General features: G+C 31.3%; 1 protein-coding gene and 1 long non-coding RNA gene across 4 annotated transcripts in view; one reads left to right on the top strand and one right to left on the bottom strand.

Annotated features, from left to right (window-relative positions):
• Positions 1 to 4,465: 4,465 nt before the first annotated feature.
• Positions 4,466 to 6,216, bottom strand: LOC140438297 (uncharacterized). The gene is made up of 2 exons (XR_011950487.1): positions 5,198 to 6,216; positions 4,466 to 5,049 (listed from the first exon to the last, which is right to left on the bottom strand). It is a non-coding gene; the product is annotated as an uncharacterized lncRNA (long non-coding RNA).
• A 4,050-nt stretch (positions 6,217 to 10,266) lies between these two features.
• The window catches only part of LOC140439726 (NAD-dependent protein deacetylase Sirt2-like), a 522,839-nt gene continuing 510,322 nt past the window's right edge, over positions 10,267 to 22,783 (top strand). For all 3 annotated transcript variants that reach the window (XM_072529839.1, XM_072529838.1, XM_072529840.1), the window contains exons 1-2: positions 10,267 to 10,425; positions 10,498 to 10,637. In XM_072529839.1, coding sequence (XP_072385940.1) covers positions 10,404 to 10,425; positions 10,498 to 10,637 — 162 coding nt within the window. In that variant the 5' untranslated portion in view covers positions 10,267 to 10,403. The remainder of the gene's footprint in view (positions 10,426 to 10,497; positions 10,638 to 22,783) is intronic.

Below are 22,783 nucleotides of genomic sequence, written 5' to 3'. Positions count from 1 at the left end.
CCAAGTATTCTACTCCACTTTAATATCAATGCATCAGATATATTATAAAGATTTCGTCGTAGTTGTAAATTAATAGGAGATAAAGCCAAATGTAGAGCATATAGTGAAATCTGAATATCTTAGAATAACTATATCGAGCGGGAACATTATTGATAAGCAAAAGGGAGACCCATCGCTGAGCAAGTGACAAAGCAATTGGCAAAAGCAAAGGGTACTTTGTACTAAAGTACCCATACTCTAAAGCATAAGCAGGTCTTTTCGTACTCTTTTAGTAAGTGATAGATTCGACCGTTACTTGATGGAAATTCATTTTATCTAAAAATTAAACAGGTATGCGTTTACACGTCATATTTTGTAACTGAATAAGTTGAGGAGGGGATAACTGTTTGTCTCAAGTTGGTCATTCAGAATTATGTCTGTATATTTTAATTTGCTAATTTCCATAGATTCTAATATTCATGGAATCTACAGATAGCTTAAGGCCTTTATTATAAATACACTTTTTTAGTAATAAAAATATATAAATAGAACCTAGAATACGCCTGTAAAAGTATGTAACCTTTGATCTCTGGGATAAACCCATCTCCTGAACAATGGTGCCGATATATGTAGGTAAAATTTTCTACACCTATTTTAACCTGTTTATTTCCTCATTATCAATATCTATGAGTTGTAACCGATACCACAAACTCATTTACTTATAGAGACTATATATTGACTATAGTTATTACTATACAAATCTGACTCGAAATATCGTCTTAAAATAACAGTAACAGAAAAGTGAAAGATTAGTCATTTTTTAGGAAGTTTAAAGTAGAAGCGTTTACGAAAATTGAAGTACTAATAAGACCACCGCAATCGGGCGTACCCTGGGTAATGAATAATTAAGTAATCGTTAATTCTTAAATCACCCGTTCAATATGTTTTTTGTCAAATTGGTCCTTTTTAGGACCAACTATTCTAATTATGTGTATAAATATTAAGAGTATATCTAGAGATAAAGACACTCCACTTTACATATGCGCTTAACAAAATGCAGGAAGCACGTAGATGGCCAATCCTATGGTATTTGGTATTAAGCTAATCGCTGAAAATTACATATTAAATGCAGACAAAGAAGCAAAGAAAAACTTATAATGAGAGAAAACAAAACCAGTCAGCTGAGACAACCTTTCAACGATGTTGAGCTTGGATCCGCTATCCACGTATATAATGAACAATATTGCGGCTCCTGGCTGAGGATCTGAGCACAAAACTAACTATAAAATTGGAACTAAAAATACAACAATGGCTAATATTCAAAGTCTTTAGACAAGCAAAGCAAAGACAAAGTTGTTGCCTTGCTTAAACCTGGCAAAAACTCCAACGACCACAAAAGCTATCGGCCAATATATCTATTTATTTTGTCAGCTATACAGAATACTTCTGTACATGATCCTTAATATAAACCGATAATAGAAGAAAAACTCAAATTAAAAGACAAAAGTGGCTATATATGACAGGTTAGATCATATATGTCACAAATACTAAATCTTGCCCAACACAGCGAAGAGAAGTACGAAAAATATCAGGTATGAGGAGTGGTATTTGTTAATGTAAATGCCGCTTATAAATAGTTATTTAAATAACTTATAAAATATTTAGTTATAAATTAGTCAGCCAAATTCAGGGAATATTAAGACTCACATCCATACATAAGCTCTACAATATCGTAGCTATCAATCCACCTAATATCCGAAGATAAGTAGCTAGAGAGCAAAAAAAATAAAGTCCAGATTCGTGACATCCACTCCACGAATACCAGCCCATGTTATGACTAGAATCAAGGAAAAACTGGCTATATCAACACATCTGCAAGATATACAAACAAAAATAAGCTGCTCCTCTCCATCTGATCCCTCGAACGGAACTTCCTTATGGTAGTTATCTTCCTTAAATCTGCCAGGAGGACTCTTGCCTGCAAACACCGGTTAACTTGTGTGCATGTGGGGTGGTACAAGACTTATCGCACTTTCTTAGTTAACTTTACCGTTCAAATCGCTCTTTTTGAAGGGACAAGGTTTATTTATGTGAACTGAACATGTAAAGTACAGTCAGTAAGCTATTACTTATAAAGATCATTGCAAATTTGACACTAACTCCACTTATATTGATTACATATTACTCCTAAATACGAGATAAAACATTCAGAAATATGTAATATTGGTGAAGTGGTATAATTCATGTTAGAAAAATTAATCATTCTTCCTTTTTTTGTGCACTACTACCCATTTTAACAAAAAAAATATCTATTTTAGCACTTAAATATTTATTTTGAGATAACCTTCTATCCAGAATTAAAAAATAGAATCATAAGAAATAGAATCCAGAAAAAAATAAAATAATAAAATAGAAGAATTAAAATAATAAAAAAGCTGTATATAAGATATCATGAAACAATAGATGAAATAAAAGAAGTTCTTATTAACCGGATTCTTAAATAAAACGTATAAAGACATACTCACGTTGACAAAATACATTAGGAAATTTTCGCATATGAAAAAACACATCCAACTTGGTAATGAAATCCTTTTGTATCTATAAATCTATTTTTAGAAAAGCAAGTACCTACCAAAAACAGGTATTTGGTAGTACACATATCTGTTACATACTGTAATGCGTATGAATGATAACAAAAGTAAGGAGTCTATATGAACCGTTTAGAATATACGCTGGAAATAAACGGCTTAATCCCATAGTTGCCAAACTATCAGAGCTTACTTAAACCGATATACGTATGGTTCCAATATACACGGAACAAGATCTGAACGACCCCTATAATATATACACGTGAACTAAGCGATATACATTCATGATACAGGGGTACTTAGGGGCTCCACAAAATTTTTAAAAATTGTGAAACTATACATGTTGACGAATCGACAGAGCCAATATTATGGAATGGTCAAGTGAGCTCCGTATATCGGTGGCCACTTTACCACGGAGCTCACTTGAACCTGAATTTTAACATGGGCGGAGTCCACTTTATGCCGTATATATATATATATATATATATATATATATATATATATATATATATATATATATATATATATATATATATATATATATATATATATATATATGTTCATTCAGTAGAATCTTAATAAGAAAGATAGGTTACCTACTTTAATAATTTGCCAACAATGTAAGTAGACCATTGTTTCTTAGAAAACAATTTAGGAGTATACAATAAATAGGATTACCAAGTAATTTATCTCATGTTAACATATACTTGCTTGGTTGGAGCAGTGACTGACTTACAATATCAGAGTTAGGGAACCACTGTTATAAGAAAAAGCGGAAATATACTCCATATCATTAGGAATGGCTAACTTTGGGACCAGTAATGCGTGGCTAAAAAAGTTCATGCCAAATCATGGATGACTTCTGTAATTGTTAAAAACTGGCTTATAAATATTGATAAGAAAATGGTCAAATAAAAATCTTGTAATTTGTTAATAATATATAGGTAAAAATAATTATCTATAAATTATTTACCTAATTATACTAAATAATTTAATAATTATTATAAATTCCACCAATAAAAGTAGTTAAAATCCAGTACAACATGAAAATTATAGCCTATGCCTATGTTTCAAGGTATCATTCAAAACTTTAAGGCATTATATCAAAAGGAAGTTACCAAGTAAATGTTGGATAATATGGAAGAAAAAAAGAATTCTACTATAGATGTATTGAAACCTATGGCAATGGTCAATAAAGCTTGGCAAAATGTAACTATGACTACTATAAAGAACTGTTATGTATACTGTGATTTTGCAATTGCCAACAGAAGAAACTGAAACCGAACATATTTCTATTTCACCTCCAGCATGAATTATAGTGGTATTTGAATCAGGAATATCATTTAAGGACTTTGTTAAGTGCAATAAAGGAGTTGCTGAAACATTATCTTCTGATGTCGAAATTATCCAGTTACAACGAAAATCAATAATGATTTAGATGACATAGAAGAATAATCCTACATAATATATTCTCTGGATTTACACAAAAAAAAAATGCAAGAAGAATGCTGAATTCTTTACGAAATTTTATAAAGCAAACCAGCAGCTCTGAAGAATTGTCTGCTCTATATACCTTATGAGTTTGTTAGAGAACAACTGAATTGTCAATGTAAATTACTGACTTTTTAATGCCATATTTCTCATTTTAAGGATGTTTTAAAAAAATGTTAATTTTTTAACTCAAAATTAGTATGAATCTCAACCTCTTTAAGTGGAATTAAAATATGACAACAAAAAATGGTGAAATCCATAAGTTGAAAACTCAATAACTTGAATTTTTTCCCTTAATGTTTGGCTTCCATAGGTTCTACTGTGTAACTAAAACGTAAGAATTATCCATTATATAAATAAATATGTAGTTTATATTGTTTTTGGTTTAGAAAATAAAACACAATAAATATTATTTGTAGTTATTAATTTATTTAAACACCTCAAAAATGTAGCAATACTTAGCAAAGGTTGGATGCACTACTAATATTTAAAACTAAATGCATACCTTTAACTTAAAGCAGTTAAAATATAATTAAGTATAAGTTGATGCATACAGACACCTGAACTTCACAGTGAATTGTTCGATATTTTTGGTTTTGTTTAAAGTTTTCAATTCCTCTTTATCTTCTATCTTTCAAAAAATCCTCATGAAACCAGATGAATTTTCTGACAAGGGACTGCCATTGGGCAAACCTTTTACTGTCATATATTTAGCTTGAATTCTTTGTTTAGTGTTAAATATTTCAGCCATGAGCCCAGACCCAGATAAAGGATGCTGTTACATGCTTAAAATCACCCTGTAAAGCCATACAATCATGATAACAAACTGAAAACAAAAGCATCACCATCTTCTTCATTAACAAGTAATGTGGATGCATATAATGTTAATGGAACTTTTTTATTCTGAGCATGTTTTACAATACTCCATTTGCTGTTAGATGCTGTTACGCTTAAGCTGCATAAAACTTATGGATCATCTCCATAGAAAGATCTAAAATTAAATTTGACCATTTAGCACTTATAATTTACTGGTATCAATTTACAAACGATAATTCAAGACAAATAGTTATTATGTATAAAACAGAAATAGTAATAACTAGTAAATAATTTAAATTAAATTTAAACTTGTTTATACTTACATTGAGGTTTTTGTTGTTTGTTTGGGTTTATATGACTGCGGCCAGGACACTGAATAGTGAATCCATTCACCATACATGGAAGATTTTAACATCCTCTAATGCTAATGAGCAAAAATTACTATTGAACTAGGAATTTGCCTAGCATAAATGAGTCAAATTACTAATATTTGCTTTGCTATATCCTTTTAGCATATGGAAGTATACTTATTTTGTAAGATAATAAAACCACATTTTATGTTAATGCCCTCCAATGAACTGTTAATCATTGATTCCATCCTAGTCACAACATTAAGGAACTTGCTGTGTACTATAATTATAGTTAACCTCACTTTGACCACAATATATACCCAAACCCAACTTTGACTGCTTAATTTTGTAGAATTTATTCCCACTAAATATTTTTATTCTGTACAATAAATAATTTTATTATTTGTTATCAATAAATTATACGGTGTAAATAAATATTAATTGTCGGTAATTGGTAAAGTTCTATTTTATTTTTATTTACGTTTGTTTACATTAATATTGACTATAAGATTATGACTATATGATTATAAGAGAACGTAAACTCGGTTCACTATTCCCAGTCCGAACTGTCTAATGAATTTAGTAATTATTTTTTTGCGAAGGTAGTTACTTTTTGACAGACTAAAAGTGGCTGGAAATTACTATACAACCAAGCACACGTAGTCATAGCCAATATTAATAGTAAACAAACTAAATAGTAAATAAAATAGAACTTTGCGAATTACTGACAATCAATATTTATTTATCTGCACCATATAATAAATAGTTATGTTAAATTATAACAACTAAATATATATTTTTTAAATATATACTACCCAAAATTTGATGGGTTTAGTATACACTTCGACTATTTAGAATAATTCTTCTTTTTTTAAAGAAAGAAGTCTGTAATAGTAGGATACTTCAGCTATTAATACTGAGAAGTAGGAATTGTTGTGTTGTAGGTTTCCGACAATGAATCTGTCAAAATATGCCCCAGCTAAGCGAATGGAGTTTATGCTTGGTTCATCGAGTTAGATTCAAGATGAGAGTAGATGGAGAGAGATGAGAGATTCTTGGAGTAGATGGTCTTTGGTTAGATTAGATTCTAACTCGATGGCTTGGTTGTATAGTAATCATCGAGCAAAAAGACAAAAGAGGGAATGTAAAGGTAGTGGGGGCAAAATTATTGTTAGACAGGAAGTGCTATCTTGAGAGGCCAAATTAAACAAGGAAAGAGAGTCTTTCCTTGTTTAAGAAATCAAATTTAGTTGGGTTATGTTATTATTTGTCCCAACTGTCACATGAAATCTTATTTATATTGAAGTTTTTTAACAATTGTTTCACATTTTAGACTGTTATCGTTAATATTTAATTAAAATTTTCTCGTCTAAGACACATTCTGAAAACTATTTTATAGCTACTGTTAATAAGTGTCGGAAAATTTAAATTTGGCGCATTCGCATTTCCGGATATGTCCGCCATCAGAGGCCACTTTTTTGGTCGCCTTTTCATAACGATTAGATTCCCTCTTTTGTCTTTTTGCTCGATGATAGTAATGGACAGTGGAAGTGTGACGTCACAACTGTCAATTACTTTCCAAACAAAAGTTGAAATGTCCAATCTCAAGACTTTTTAATTTCTATAAAGTTAACATTTTGCTTCCTCTGCTGCTTTTTCTTTTAAGTATAGTGTTTTTACGATAATACCATCATAATTCAGTGTTCCATTTCTATGAAATATAGTTTAAAAGTTTAAATTAAAGACATTCTAACCTTACTTTATTGATACATGCATTTTATTGCTATTTTTATAAAACAACATGCTTTATTATTTACACAACCTTGTAAAATTGTTGTAGTAACTATTAGAATACTTAAATATTGCAAAAAGCGGAAAGATTCTGTAAAAAAAATGAAAAAATAACGAAAAATACAAATTATCCACACTAAACAAGGTTTGTTTGGAAAGTGAAACTGACAGATGTCAATAAAATCTACGTCATCACTTCCACGGTCCATTTCCAGCCACTTTTAGTCTGTCAAAAAGTAACTAACTTCGCAAAAAAATAATTACTAAATTCACTAGACAGTTCGGACTGGGAATAGCGAACCGAGTTTATTAAGTAGGTTGTCTCGTAACTATAGACCAATCAAATGCTCGCTTTTTAAAGGCGGCAATACGTCACCCATACGACACTTTTAAAATTGCCATAAGCTTCAATGCTAATAAAAGGTTCAAAAACTTAGGTTTTGCAATATATTTTGGGATTTTCTTGGGTATAGGGATGTTAAGTGGTTCTTATATTAGTAATTATATCAATTTTTTTTTCTAAAATCAATAGTCTGATGACAAAAAATAGAATTGATTATAGTGATAATATTGTGTGTTTTAAATGGAGATAACAGTTTATTTCGCACAAAAACCCAAAAAAACAGTAGAAAAAGTTCAAAAGCAAAAATACTAAATATGTAGGAACTTACTTATGTTTTTCCTGGAATTTGCAGCATTCTTATCATATCTTGTTGTAGGCAAAAAAACCAATAGGTAATATAAATAATTTATTATTAGATTAAAATACAAAAAATTATTAGTCCTTCAAGCACAAATCTTCAAGCTATATATACTTACCTCATCTAAAAAATATAGTGTTTATGTACACAAATAACTAAATAATAAGTCTCTATAAATAATGTCCTTATACCTATACTTAAAAATAAAAACTAAACAATAACTAAACAAATAAACGAACTAATGATACTATAGAATAAAGACAACAACAAACGTGAACTTAAACTCAGACGTGCAGACAACTGTCCATCAACTGTCAAATTTGACTTTGTCGTATGAGTGACGTAGGCATTCTGCCTTCCCCTCGCTTCGCCCACATAGTTACGAGACAACCTACTTAACATCTACTAACCTTGATCCTATGTAGTCAACCCATGATACTATGATTAAGAAGATAAGATATTGCGCATAAGTCGTGACGTAATTGGAGACCTGCACGTTCGTAATGTCAGTTTTTTGTATGTGTCAATAAATAATCTTTAATAAATAGTTTGGAAATATCCTTTTGTGTACGATTATTGTAATTATTAAACCTTTTTTTAATATTATTATTTTGCTAATCGAATAATTTCATCACAGAATGCATAAAAATCCCATTTAACTTTAACAAGAATTCAAATTCTGGTCTCCAATGACGGCATGCGCGAACACGACCGATTTTGTGCTACATGAAGATCCTATCTTGTTATTCATAGCACAGTATAGATAATGTCTATACTGTGTTCATAGTATCATGAGTCAACCGTTCTTGGTTTTTAGTCACGTGATGCCCTCTCCATAGATTCTAACTCGATGGACGTGACCTTTAAGATCTGTTAAATGTCATACCACAGCATACCAACATCAAAACATTTGATAATAATAGAGAGAAAGAGAGAACAACAGTTTTGTTTGACTATGTTGTTCAATTCGTCGTATTTTTAGTTTTAGTTAATAAAGTTAAAGTCTTGTGTTTTCAGGTTATTCATATATAAATAAGTAAATATGCAATAATTATAATGTAAGTTTTTGTTCTAATTCCATTAAGCCCTTTTTTGTTTTACTATTTCACTATTCTGGTACATTTACAAAAATTTCTCTGGCAACACTGGCTTTTTTCTGCTTCCTGTCAACATCAAATTTAACGAGAAGAGAAGCTAATTAACCCAAACAGTGCCGACGTTGCCAGATTTTCTTCACCTAGATTTTAGCGCGATTTTTAAATAATAGAGGCGTAATAATCCCCTTTCGGGAAACACATCGTATCGTAACAATCAAAATGAAAATAGTCTTCCATGTTATTAACAAATGAATGAAATATTTTTGTAGTTATTTTTTAAAAGAAATAAATACTTGAAGTATTTGATTCGTTAATAGCAAAGAATACATACTTTTTTTTAAACAAAACTTCACTTGTAAAAGTTTTATATTGACGGTTACGATGTTATTATTTGTTATTATAAGGAAAAGTTCAATATGTTCCTAACGTTTCTGTTTGGCTCTAGAATTAATTGTACATTTTTTTATTATTTTAAAGCAACTGTTGCAAAATGTAATTAGTATATTAAATTACAACATTCGTACCTACATAAAAACTACACATTTCTATTTAATAAATTTTAATTTTCAAGTTGCATATGTTTAATATTGATACTCATGTCGTGATGGCTATATAGATATAAAAAATAATTCTTCATTGGAATGTTATAAATTTTCTTTAATATCGCTGAGTTCTTGTTTAGTAGTAGATCTCATAAGACTGGAGTTTACTTGCACACTCTTCTTTTTTATGGAAAAAGTCTGATTTGCGAATAAATATGTCTTTTTAGTTTCTAGAATTCTAAAACGACCAGAAATAAATGTTTAATACACTCGAAGAGAATTTTGTAAGTCAGAAAAAAAAAGAAAGACAATTTTTTTACCTTTGCTGTAGGACTCCGATTATTAGCTTTGAACCTATTATGTTCTTATCTTCCTTTTTTAAATTGATATGTTGTGAATCACATATCAATAATATGTGAAATTTCTTGGTATGACCATAATGAAGTTTTTGCCATTCTACAAGAATTGTGTTGTTTTCTATAGTTACTTTAATTGTACTTGTACATGAATTGCTATCTTACGTGATCCTTGACCCTTTTGTAAAGTAGATCTTTGTTGTATTCGTTTGGACATAACCTATAAAGAATAAATCTATGAATATTTAATTATTCAGTTAAATATTTTAACATTATTATTTGATTTACTTCTATTACAACTAAAATAAAGTATTTCTACAGTAGTACTATTACATTTACTTTTTAAAATGTCAGAGCAATTGTTTGCAATTTCGATTTCTCATTTCCAGATTTCAAAGGGTGGTAGTGTGCTATGATTTCAAAGTCTGTTTCTTTTTCAAATTAAATCACATACCTTCACCTGCCTTCACATTTCACATTGCCTTGTGGTTGTAATTGACAAAAGACCAACAACACATCACCATTTGGCGCATTTGGCAACGTCGGCATTACTTGGGCGAATTAGCCTCTCGTCACAGAATACTAAGTGATTAGTAAGTATTCTGTGCTCTCGTCAAATTTATATTCTGTATGTCAAACTTTCCTGGAAATGAATAATAAAATAATTTAATTTAAATAATAAATAATTTATAATGTCAACTACAGAGGAACAAGGTATAGTTGGTATTTTTATTAAATTTATATATTTAAATCATAACCTACTATTTAAATTCGAATCATTTTAAGATACGCAAAATAAGAGGCAAGAGTCTGAAGAACCTGCAGCAAGTGATAATCGGTCTGAAGAAGAGAATATGGAACATTTGCGTAGATTTTTTGCGGAGAAGCTTAATTTTTCAAAAACCGAAAAGAAGGAAAAAGTAAAGGTAATATTTGAATAGATAATTTGTGGGTGATTATATAGCAATAGGACGCCTTAAAAATGCTTAATTTTTATGAACTTCACCGAAAAGTAATTTAACACCCAAATTTTAATGTTTTCTTTGATGGAAACTAGTTCACGATCTCTCCAGGGCATATTTACGGGGTGGAACAAACTTATCTCTTTTTAATGGAACACCCTGTATATTTTTACATTTTTTTACTCTTCACGATGTTTCGTTTTTTCAATATAAGTTTTAGCAGTGTTATATGAGGTACTTTAAAGATAGTTACATTTTTTTGTTAATTTCATAGTAAAAATTAATTCCCTGTAGAATTGTAGAGATTTGATATCAAAAGATGTATTTATATTCAAAAGGTTTTTATTTTAGTCTACTATTGTCTAAAATTATTAACATAGCGAAATATTTAATTTTGATATAAAGGGTTGGTTGAAACTTACAATGAGTATTTTCGAACACAAATCAAAATAAAAGCAGAACAATAGTTCTATTAAATAATCTTAAATTCTAATTACATAATCACTATCTTCTTCTAATAAACACATATCAGTTTGAGTTAAAATAGTTTAAAATTGCAGATATTCCTCACTACTATAAAATACATTTTTTATTAAAATATCCTTAATTTTACTTTTAAATTGAGTTGTGGGAAGATCTTTTAAGTTATCAGACAATTTGTTATAAAATTTAATTGTCCAATACCCTGATCCAGTTTGACACCTCTTTAGCCTCCAATGGCTTCCAAATCAGCCTGCTCCTTTTTACAAACAAAAGGTTCTCATAGATATATCGACCATGCGGAAGAAGAGAGTTACAACTCAAAAAACGTAATTTTCCAGTAGAGCTATTTAAAGATTTTTTGTAAAAAAATGTTTGATACTGTTGACGCCGTTTAAAATCTAAAATTGATTTTATTACATATGTATACCTTTTATCTTTCACTTCAAACCTTGGACTGTACAATATTCCAACAAATAGTAGTTTTAGAAAAAATAATACTTGTAACCCTTTTAAATAAAAAAATTTTATGATATATCTTGTAACAAAATAACTTTATGGCTTATAAATGTATTAATATTATCTTTATCTTAATGATTTCATATTTTTTTTAATAATATAAAACAGTTGTTTAACAAACATTGCTTTTACAAGAAATAATTTCTTATTGCAGAAAATTTTAGAACTTATACCTTTCTTCTGTAGAAAATGAGAAACATATTCCAACTTAAAACAATTTTATTTCTATTAAAAACTAACAAAATGAACAAATGCTTGTCTTAAATAATCATTTTTTGACAATTTAAACACTATGATTAAAATTCAAACTTAAATATCTAATAATATTCTAAAATAATCTAAAGGTTTTTAAAGAAATCTAAGTAATAATGGGGAACACATTTTTTTTTTAATTAACTCCAGTAACCCCTTTTTCTTTGTCTCTGAAATCCCTGGTTTGTTTACAAAAGCAGGTTCTAATATTATATTATCAAATTCAATATTTTTTCTGTGATTAATAATTTCAGTTTCCATAAAACTTTCTTCTCCATACGAGTACTTATAAAACAAGATAGTGGGATCAGATTTTTGCAGTTTAATAACTCGGAGAGTGGAAAATTTGACGTGCTTTGGAATATTAATGTAGAGATGTGAAGACAATTTCTTTAAATCCAGTATGTCTGTGGAACATAGTTCGTTCAGCTGATATTTTTTGCCCGTTTTTTTAGCCTGTCTGATTATTACAGCATATTGATCGGGAACAAAAATAGGACTGGACTTTTTATATTTTGTAATCTCATTCTCGATTTTGGCATGTACGCTGTCCCCTTCTTTTTGACTATGCCCCTTAACAAAAAATTTGTGGGTGATAGACTTGATTCTTAGTTTGTTGATCATGTATACATAAAGGGCAAGTATATATTTGTTTTTGTTTTGCCCACAACAATTGTCAGAGTAAAAAATTATATTCAAATCTGCTCCATTACTTTTATTAGAAAGATCTTCGAGATATTTAAAAAGGCATGTTCCTATTTCGTTTGCACCTCGCAAACCTTCTTCCTCGTGCCACAAATAGCAGACTCCTTCTGTGGTTTTGATGTTAAATATACTAAAATTAAAAACATTCAACTTTGAGACGTAATAGAATGAATTTGCATGTCCAGTAGGACATGGCAAAACTTTTTGAAGGTCATAAACATAAACATCATCGGCACTCTTCTGTTTGTCGTTTTGTTTTTCTTCTCGGCTGAGTACCTTCTCCTTTAAATGAGATTTATAGTCTTCTTCCAATTTAGCTTTCTCCGTTTCTGAACATCTGTGATACTCCAGACACAACTCACATTGATCCTTCTTCGGTACATGAAAAGATAGGTTATATTCCTCCATGAAGATTTTGCTGTAAAATTGGTAATTTCCATATTCCACTTTCCCCTCTTGACATAATTTTACATAATCTCTATGTAAATCTGACAAAGTTTTTCCACCTTCTATAAATTCGCGTGAAGTATTGGCTCTACAGTAGTGAGCCTCGACTCTCGGAATTGAATCTATGTGTAACCTTATTCTGTCTTGTATTTCGGTACTTATCTTTTTATGGTTTCCGTGTTTTCCTCTTCTATCTACATCAATAACCTTACCAGATTCACATACACTTTGTTTTTTTAGTACAGTCTGAATAGTTCTATTATTAATTGCTAAAGTTGCTAAAATATGTTTTGCAAACCCTTATGTTTTGCCCAGAAATTATAAAGGTAAATTCATTATTCGGTTTTCTTGGATTCGCAACATTACTGTATTTATATTTTGGATTTATTTGTGTCATATTTGATGCTATATATTCTCTTTGCTTTCCAAGATCTCCAAGCCTATAAAATTCTGAAAAAATGAGTTCTCGTTGTTCAGCAGAAATTTTGTCAGAGCATTTAAGCCTACATTTTTGACCACATGGTGGTAGAATGAATCTTTGTGGCCTTTCTTTTTTTACTCTTAATAGTGTACCATTTTCATTTTTCTGTATTTGAGTAGAAATATATGATTCTCCCTTGTTTCTTAAATTTTTTGATTGATTCTTTTGCCATAATTCGGGTCTTCTCTTTCTTATTTTTCCAATTTTCTCAGTTTGAGTTTCAGCCGACATTTTCTTTCTCATTGACGGATTCTCACCTTGGTCTACTTCTATTTCTGCTTCAGAATCGGAAGATTCACGGGTCTCCTGATATAAGGGATCGCGCACGCTATCATCGGATCCATATGGATCATTTTGTGAGTCTTCATCGGAGTAATCTAAAACAATAATGTTCCATTAAATCTATACTCAAAATGATGTTTGATTATGTCACCTTCAATTCTATTAGCAGCATTGGAGTCATTTTCATTAATCTCAGATGAGCTTGATGAAAATGAAGATAAGCTTGATGATAGATTCTCTACAACATAAAAAATATTAATTTTATATAGAAATTCATAAGTATGTAAAATAAAATTACACAAATATATTATGTGACTACCTATGCATGTTAGTTTGTTCCCTGCTGTAGATATTTCTGCATTATGAACTATTGCACTATCCTCATCAGATACCATTGCCCTATCGTGCTTTGATGACAAAGTTACGTTTTCTAAAAAAGAATAGTTTTAGCGCTATATATAAACAAATTAGAGTTGTTTCCCTTACTATTTCCGGTACCAAGAAGAGGAGAAATATTCGATACATTTTTAAGCACTTCAGTGGATAGTGTGTGGTTTGGGTTCTCTTCATTAATTGGATTTCCAGAAGTACTCGCACCAACAAAATTAACCATTTGGTTGGGATGACAATGAAGTGTGGCATCGTTGCTAAATATATTCATAATTCATCAGTAGTTGTAGTAGTTATACACTCAGTTTCCTTGGGTATCTCGGATGTAGTATTTTGAGAGATATTAAAATTTTCGTTACAACTAATATCAATATTTAACATACGCAATATGTGTGTACTTCGACCAGATGTTGACATGGTTTTATATTTTTACGGTATTCCTGAAATGGTAATAATTGAGTAAATTATTGATAGAATAAAAACATCACGGAAATTGACACATAAACATAAATAACTCACTTTTCTAAATTGTGGTAAAATATAATTATATTATTATTATTATAAGAAATAATTAATTTCTCAATACTAACGAAAGTAAAACATTTTTACGTGAGAGAAAAACGTATTACTCAAAACATTCTGCCAAATAATTATACAATAATTTTTTTCTTAGCAAAACATACTCTGTTCTAACTAACTAACATTCATGATATTTTTATATGGATTAGGATTACTATTAAAAATGAATCTAAAATAATACAAATACAAAAACTAAAATCTGCAGATTATAGATACATTTAGACTTAAACCACAATTTAATTCAAATTTCTCGAGAAGACTGTTACAAGCCACAATGTTACTTTATTCAGACAACAATTTAATTCAAATTTCTCGAGAAGACTGTTACAAGTCACAATGTTACTATATTCTTAATAAAACCTATAACAGCTAAGAGTTACATTTAAATATAAAACTTTTTTTACAATCAATACTACTAAATATTCAACTTACCCCGATATACAATAGTTTTATATCAACTTATAACACTTTTCTAGAAATAGCACAGTCACTTGAAATGTTTTAAACCGAAATGTAATGGTGTTTCTAAGAAGCGGCGATAATCCCAACTGAACATTCGGTAACAGACTGAGTTGTAACACTCTCGTTAATAGCAGTCGGTCAAAACCACTGACGTTACCATGTTGCATGTGGCAATCTGGCGTACAAATTTTGAACTACAGTTGTAATCATTTTTCTCAGAAAAGTATACCACGTTTTCGGTTGATTACTGCATAAATCTCGAAAACGGAGAATTTTGAGTTGTAACACTCTTCTTCAGCATGGTCGATATAAGGAAGGCACGGTAAGAATTCCCAGTGACCCATAGGCCAATCTGCAATCGTCCCTAAACCCAAGGCCTGCAAGGACTCTTATAGTCTTACATTGCAAACCAAAGACTCTCGGCATTCCTGCCAAATGTCTTCAGACCAAGATTTCATTTGTCAGATGCGAGTTAAAAATGGCATACTAAGCTGTTCGTAAGACGTTGTGTGAAATGCCTGATGCTAGATTTCTGAGCAAATTTAAGTTCTTTGATAGGCTTTTTCCCAGATAGTCAATATGTTGACACCATTGAAGCGTGGGGTACAGGTATACTCCAAAGAACTTCACAATTGTCACATCTGCGTTTTCAGTCTGGGTGTTCCTAAGAGCAAAAACAGCCATGTTGATCTTTGCTTCACTAAGCAGAAGCCTGTTAACACAGAACCACTCTTTGGTATCCAACAGTGCAGACCTGAAATCCCTAAGGGAGTCCTCAAGTATGTCAGCTGTGAAGGATATACAAATAAAATACCCCACATTTTCAAATTATAAAACAAATTGGAGTCTGTTCAGACTTAATATTCTAAATGCAAATAATTTAAATCTTCTTAAACCTTTCAGTCACTGTGTCGTCAATTGACGACACAAGAATTTTAACTTCGTTTAAAGTAAATATTACAGGATGTTTTGGTATAGCAACAGTGTATACTTCATCTAATTTACTTACCGTTGTACGTCATCTGCGTTATATCCCGTGAGGTCACATGATACCAACACGAAATATTTAGGCGGTAGGTGTGTTCTTTTTTAGAATCACTTTGCCGAGTACACTGGAATTACAGCCACTAGACATATTTTATTATATACGCGTAGAAATAATATTTAAAGATTTCTAATTATGTTAACTTAAAGAAATACACAATAATATGTTTCATATATAAATGCATTATAAAGCGTTTTTATGAAGAATATTTGTTCGGAATACACTGTAACTGCAATCGAATGAAGGTGATATTTTGGCATAAATTGATAACACTTATTTGACAGTTGCGGTGTTGACACTTTTTGTACTTTATTATTTTAAATTTTAAAGTATTATATTTAATTACATTTATGCGACGCATATAAGCGGCTCAAATTGTTTTTAACAAGATTATTGTTTAACTCTTGTTTTGTTTCGATTTATTTACATTAAATATTAATTTGTTTTGTTGTATAGTCCGTCTAGAAAGTATCCGGAATTTTATATTTTTCCTAATTTTAATAGATTTCCTTTTTGTAACATTTTAAGACAAAAGTAATGCATCAAGTAGGTTGTGCCGATAGTAGGTTATGGACAATATCGTATGACAACACCATCTGTCAAATGTTGTTGTTTGTAAACAGACTTAAGATTTGTGAAATAATGTCACAAGTAGAAAAAAGGAGAGTGGTGGAATATTTGTATAGAAAGGGTGTCCGAAACGTTAAAAAATTAGTGCAATTGACTGAACTCGCAATAAGGGCAGTGTATGAGACAATAAAGAGGATAAAAAATGTCATAGATATGAGACATAGACCAGTTTCGGATAGACTGCGCAAGATTCGCGGAAACACTTTAAATGCTTTCCTACAATGACCCCTCTGCAAAGGAAACGAAGAATAGATTTTTGTCAACGTTTTCGAGAAGATAATTTTAATAATGGCTTTATATCTGATGAAACTTGTTTCCAGCTTGGTGCAAAGCATCTAAAAGTCCTATCAAGAGAAAATGTAACCGTTAAAATTTCCAAATTTCCCACTAAAATAATGGTTTGGGGAAAAATATCTCAGCGTGGTGCTAGACCTCTCTGCATAGTTAATGATACTGTTGATAGTGCGAAATATTGTGACATCCTAAATGGTTTTCTTTTTGAAAAGTCTCATGTTTTATATCCAGAGGTATCGCGTTTTTAGCAAGATAATGCAAGATGCCATACTTCTGTTTATACTCAATCTTGGATGCAAAAACACGAATTTGCAACAATTCCTTGGCCAGCAGCATCTCCAGATCTTAGCCCCATTAAAAATATATGAGGACTAATGAAGATTGAAGTGAAACGAGCAGCGCCACGAGATAAAAAAGGTTTGATTCGGTCAGTTTTACAGGCCTGGAACACCATTACCGAAAATTATGGCCTTGACCTAGTTCCGGGAGTATCTGGACGTTTAGTTAAGTGTTTAGATTTAAATGGAGATTGTATAAGTAAATGAGATGAATTATTTGTTGAAATTTTATATGTCAAATGATAGAAACAAATACCGTAAAATTATAATTCTGATTTCTTTTTTCCGGATACTTTCTAGACGGACTATATAATCCACTGTTGCAATAATTATGTGACCTATTTGATTTAAAATGGATTCAGGATTTTTTTATGCTTCGGCAACTATGTCAACTTCGATCTCTGTCAATGATAATGACGTGCAACGGTAAGTAAATAAGATGGACACAAGTTATCTCATAACATCCAATCGTAATTAGATTTACGACCTGTAATACAATCGGTTAAATTCCAGTTGAACTAAAGCAGTTTCTCTGTTTACATTCACAATGGTTTATGAAAGCTATCGACGCTATACTTTGTTTCAAGTTAAGAAAATAACATTGAGCTTATGGACATCAGTGTTGCCAAAACTCTCAGGCAAGTGATGTCATTAGATTATCGATATATGATTTATTCTAATCAGAGCCGTATTCAGCACTGTGTAGTTGTAGTTAATTAATTTCAGTAATAAATGGATATGTATAGTTGAATACAAAATAATGCATTATAAATACTTGTTTCTTTAATTGACAGATATAGGTATGTAATTATTATAGGATAATAAAAATAGTTAAATTTTATTATTGTTTAACATTACATATTTATAAACACTTTAGATAAGATGTAACTAAAAAAAATACAAGTGCAGCTTTAATTTTATTTTCATGTAAGTAATAACAACAATTACACTGAGTTTTTTTGGCTAAAAACCAAAATGCAGCACCTTCTACAAAGCCCAATTCGCTACCCGCATGCACTATAACAAATCGGGTGCCTCGTTGTGTCAGCTGTTTTAGGCTTGTTGACAACCCCTTAACAAACGCATCCCTGGTTGAAGTCACTGAGAGGTCCTTCCATTCTTTAGAAACACTATGTCCAATATTCACTCAAGTTTCGTCCAAATAAACGACGATGTATCCTTGAGAACAAAATTGTTTTATCTCACGCAAATGCCTATGCCTCCATTTTAGAATATCGGGCCGTTCAATCATGCTTGACTTTACTCCTCATTTGAAAAAAAAACAAAGTTCATTTCATGGAGTATTTTCCACTTTGTTGTGCGTGACATTTTTGCTAAATCTTATGTCTTTTTTAAACAGTGCAAAAACTTTGTTGAATCTCGGCGGTAAATTTTTAAAGAAAAAACTATGCACTATGAATGCAAACTATGAATTTTCTGCTGTTCACTCTACTTTTGGTACGTTTTCTATGGGCCTTAGTCCTCCTTCCGCAGCTTCTTTGTGTATTTTAGAAATAGTACTAAAACTTACTCCCGTCATAGCACTTACTTTATCGGTTAAATTTCTAACACTTTCACCACTTCTTAAATTTAGATAATAATTAAATACATTTAAAACAATTTGTTTTGCACGGATGTCCAAGATATTCCCTTGGTTTAATTTTTGATTAGGTGTTCCCTTGGAGAATCCACTCCGACCAAGGGCGAAACTTCGAGTCAACCCTTTTTCAAAACGTTTGTAAATTGATTGGTGTCAATAAGACCAGAACGACACCCCTGCATCCTTAATCAGATGGAATGGTCGAGAGGATGAACCGAACAATGGGTAAACACCTCAGTAGCGTACCTAGAATTTGGGGAGGGGTTTAATATATATATATATATATATATATATATATATATATATATATATATATATAATATATATATATATATATATATATATATATATATATATATATATATATATATATATATATATATATATATATATATATATATGTATATATAAGTAACGATGATTGAGGGAGTTTTAGTTGTTAAGATATTTATATAAATTCGAACCGCTCGTTTTATTTAATCTCGCTACAGTATTTTCAAGGATAACAAACTATTGCTTCTGCAATTCAAAGAACATTTTTGACCGCTTTAAATTGTCCAGTATCATTCTATCTATCATATTTTCTAGAGATGTGAAACAATTGTATTTATTGTAAAGAAGTTTATTGCGGGCGGCAGTTAAAAAGAGTATTTAGTTATAGCCACGGCCGAACCAAAAACGTAAAAAAACACGTTTTCGATCTTATTTTCTCTCGTTATAACCAAATTTGCCTCGCTATAGGGGGTTATAGTTCAATAGAAATTTCATAGGACATCTAATGTACCTCGTTATAAGCGAAACCTCGTAATATCCGTGTTCGTTATAGAGACAGTATACTGGGAGTATACAATGCTTATACTTATTTTTAATTATTCTAAAATATTTCTAGCTAGAAAATAAAATCTTCAAAATTAAATATAAACTTCTTAAATTATATTCCTGTCACCTCAGCCAGTTGGTCTGTGTCGTTTTAACTGACGAGTACCACTTGTTAAAAATCGAGCAGGGAGACATGTAGTCCCTAAAGTAATTAAAATTTATCCATTGTCATCGACCTAGAGTCACAACATAATCAAAATCTAACATTTGGAATTATGTAAACCCATATAGGAGGTCTCACATATAACTTTATTGTTAGCTACAATTACACAAGCCACTGAGGATGATCTGTTCAGATCGAAAACGTTATGCTAGTACTTAAATTTTGACGACACTTTTTATAAAGTTTTAACTATGTTTTTTATACCACAATACAAGTGTGAAGTGTTTTAACTTCTGTGTTTTTTAAAAAAATTATGTTGTACAAGAACTCTTTGACATACATAAAGTCAAAACTTATCATGTCACAACGAATAGCACTTAATCAAAAGTAATCAAGATGTAATTTTTCTGGTTCAGAATCCATTCGTACAAATCCTAATAAGTTTATATTTAATTTTGAAGATTTTATTTTCTAGCTAGAAATATTTTAGAATAATTAAAAATAAGTATAAGCATTGTATACTCCCAGTATACTTCCTCTATAACGAACACGGTTATTACGAGGTTTCGCTTATAACGAGGTACATTAGATGTCCTATGAAATTTCTATTGAACTATAACCCCCTATAGCGAGGCAAATTTGGTTATAACGAGAGAAAATAAGATCGAAAACGTGTTTTTTTACGTTTTTGGTTCGGCCGTGGCTATAACTAAATACTCTTTTTAACTGCCGCCCGCAATAAACTTCTTTACAATAAATACAATTGTTTCACATCTTTAGAAAATATGATAGATAGAATGATACTGGACAATTTAAAGCGGTCAAAAATGTTCTTTCAATTGCAAAAGCAATAGTTTATGTTATCCTTAAAAATACTGTAGCAAGATTAAATAAAACGAGCGGTTCGAATTTATATAAATATCTTAACAACTAAAACTCCCTGAATCATCGTTACTTATATATATATATATATATATATATATATATATATATATATATATATATATATATATATATATATATATATATATATATATATATATATATATATACTGTTCCCCTCTTAGATCTGAGCGTCCCGATCAGCAACTCCAGATGTAGGCCCAGGATGGCGGAATCTACAGAGCTCTCCAGCTCTGCATGAACCCCTCAAGAAGGAATAATAGTCTACAGACTTTGAAGGACACGATCTCTTCGGGTTAATACAACACACAGTAATTCGTACGCCGGTTTCTCGGAGGATCACTTCAAGCATGCTTCTGACAATCTTCCAATCCAGATTTTCTAGTGCATGGCCTATCTTGGGTAAGGCCAAATTCTTGATGTCATAATTGCACACGATTTTCTTCAAATTAGTTAAAGCACGCCATATATCCTCGTAGCTTGCCCTGTCTGTATACGACTTCCTGGTCACCATATACAGCAAAGATCGAGGACCATCTTTTAATCTCAGTACTCTTCCAACTTTAGGCTGCTGTTTTTTTAACTCATCCAAACGACCGAACTTCCTATAGAATACAGATGAGATTCTTTTAGTCATCTCAAGATCTTGGGCAATACCGTGGGCTAGAGAGACGTTATGCGGAACACTAAAAAGATCCTGCTCAACTTCTGTCGTCACGCCGAATCTAGCACTCTTTCTCTCTGCGTAATTTGACATAAATTCATTAAAGCTTGGTCGCCGGTCATCTTTAATCTCATGTTGAAGGGTTCGTACTTCTTCTGTTTCAGTTGAGCCAGCATGTGGTGCAAGACGATTTATGTGAATTACTTTTGGTTTACCTTTCGGCAACTTCTTAATTCGGTATATTACGTCATTTATTCTCTTTTTAATTTCATACGGACCTTCCCATTGTCTTTGCAGTTTAGGAGACAAGCCTTGACGACGTTGTGGATTATAAAGCCAAACAAGATCACCTACTTCATTGCTTTCATTCTTGCATCGAGAATCATATTGATCTTTCATTCTGTCACTAACTAACTGGATATGTTGTCGGGCAAGTTCATGAATTTTATTCATTCTTAACTTCAGGCGGTCGACATAATCTTCGCTTGCAACATGTTCTTCGGAAGGTCTACAACCAAACTCTAGGTCGCAGGACAAACGAACTTCACGACCTAACGTCAGGCAGGTTGGAGTCTGGCTTGTAGTTTCATTCACGGCCGAGCGGTAGGCCATTAGGAATAAATGAATGTGCTGGTCCCAAACTCTTTGATGTTCTGATACAACTTTGGACAGGTGTTTACCCATCGTTCGGTTCATCCTCTCGACCATTTCATCTGATTGAGGATGCAGGGGTGTCGTTCTGGTCTTATTGATACCAATCAATTTACAAACGTTTTGAAAAAGGGTTGACTCGAAGTTTCGCCCTTGGTCGGAGTGGATCTCCGAGGGAACACCAAATCGGCTAAAGAATTCTTTAACAAGTACCTCTGCAACGGTAGCAGCTTCTTGATTTGGTATCGCATAGGCCTCAGTCCATTTCGTAAAATAATCCATGGCTACCAGGATATATTTATTTCCATCATTTGTCTCTGGAAGTGGACCTGCAATGTCGATTGCTACTCGTTCCATAGGACTACCAACATTGTACTGTTTCATGGGTGCCCTCTTTTTACCAACT

Source organism: Diabrotica undecimpunctata, chromosome 4 (assembly GCF_040954645.1).
Source record: "Diabrotica undecimpunctata isolate CICGRU chromosome 4, icDiaUnde3, whole genome shotgun sequence".
NCBI classification, from domain to species: Eukaryota; Metazoa; Arthropoda; class Insecta; order Coleoptera; family Chrysomelidae; genus Diabrotica; species Diabrotica undecimpunctata.
The sequence above is the reverse complement of the archived record's forward strand: the minus strand, read 5'-3'. Positions and strand labels throughout refer to the sequence as shown.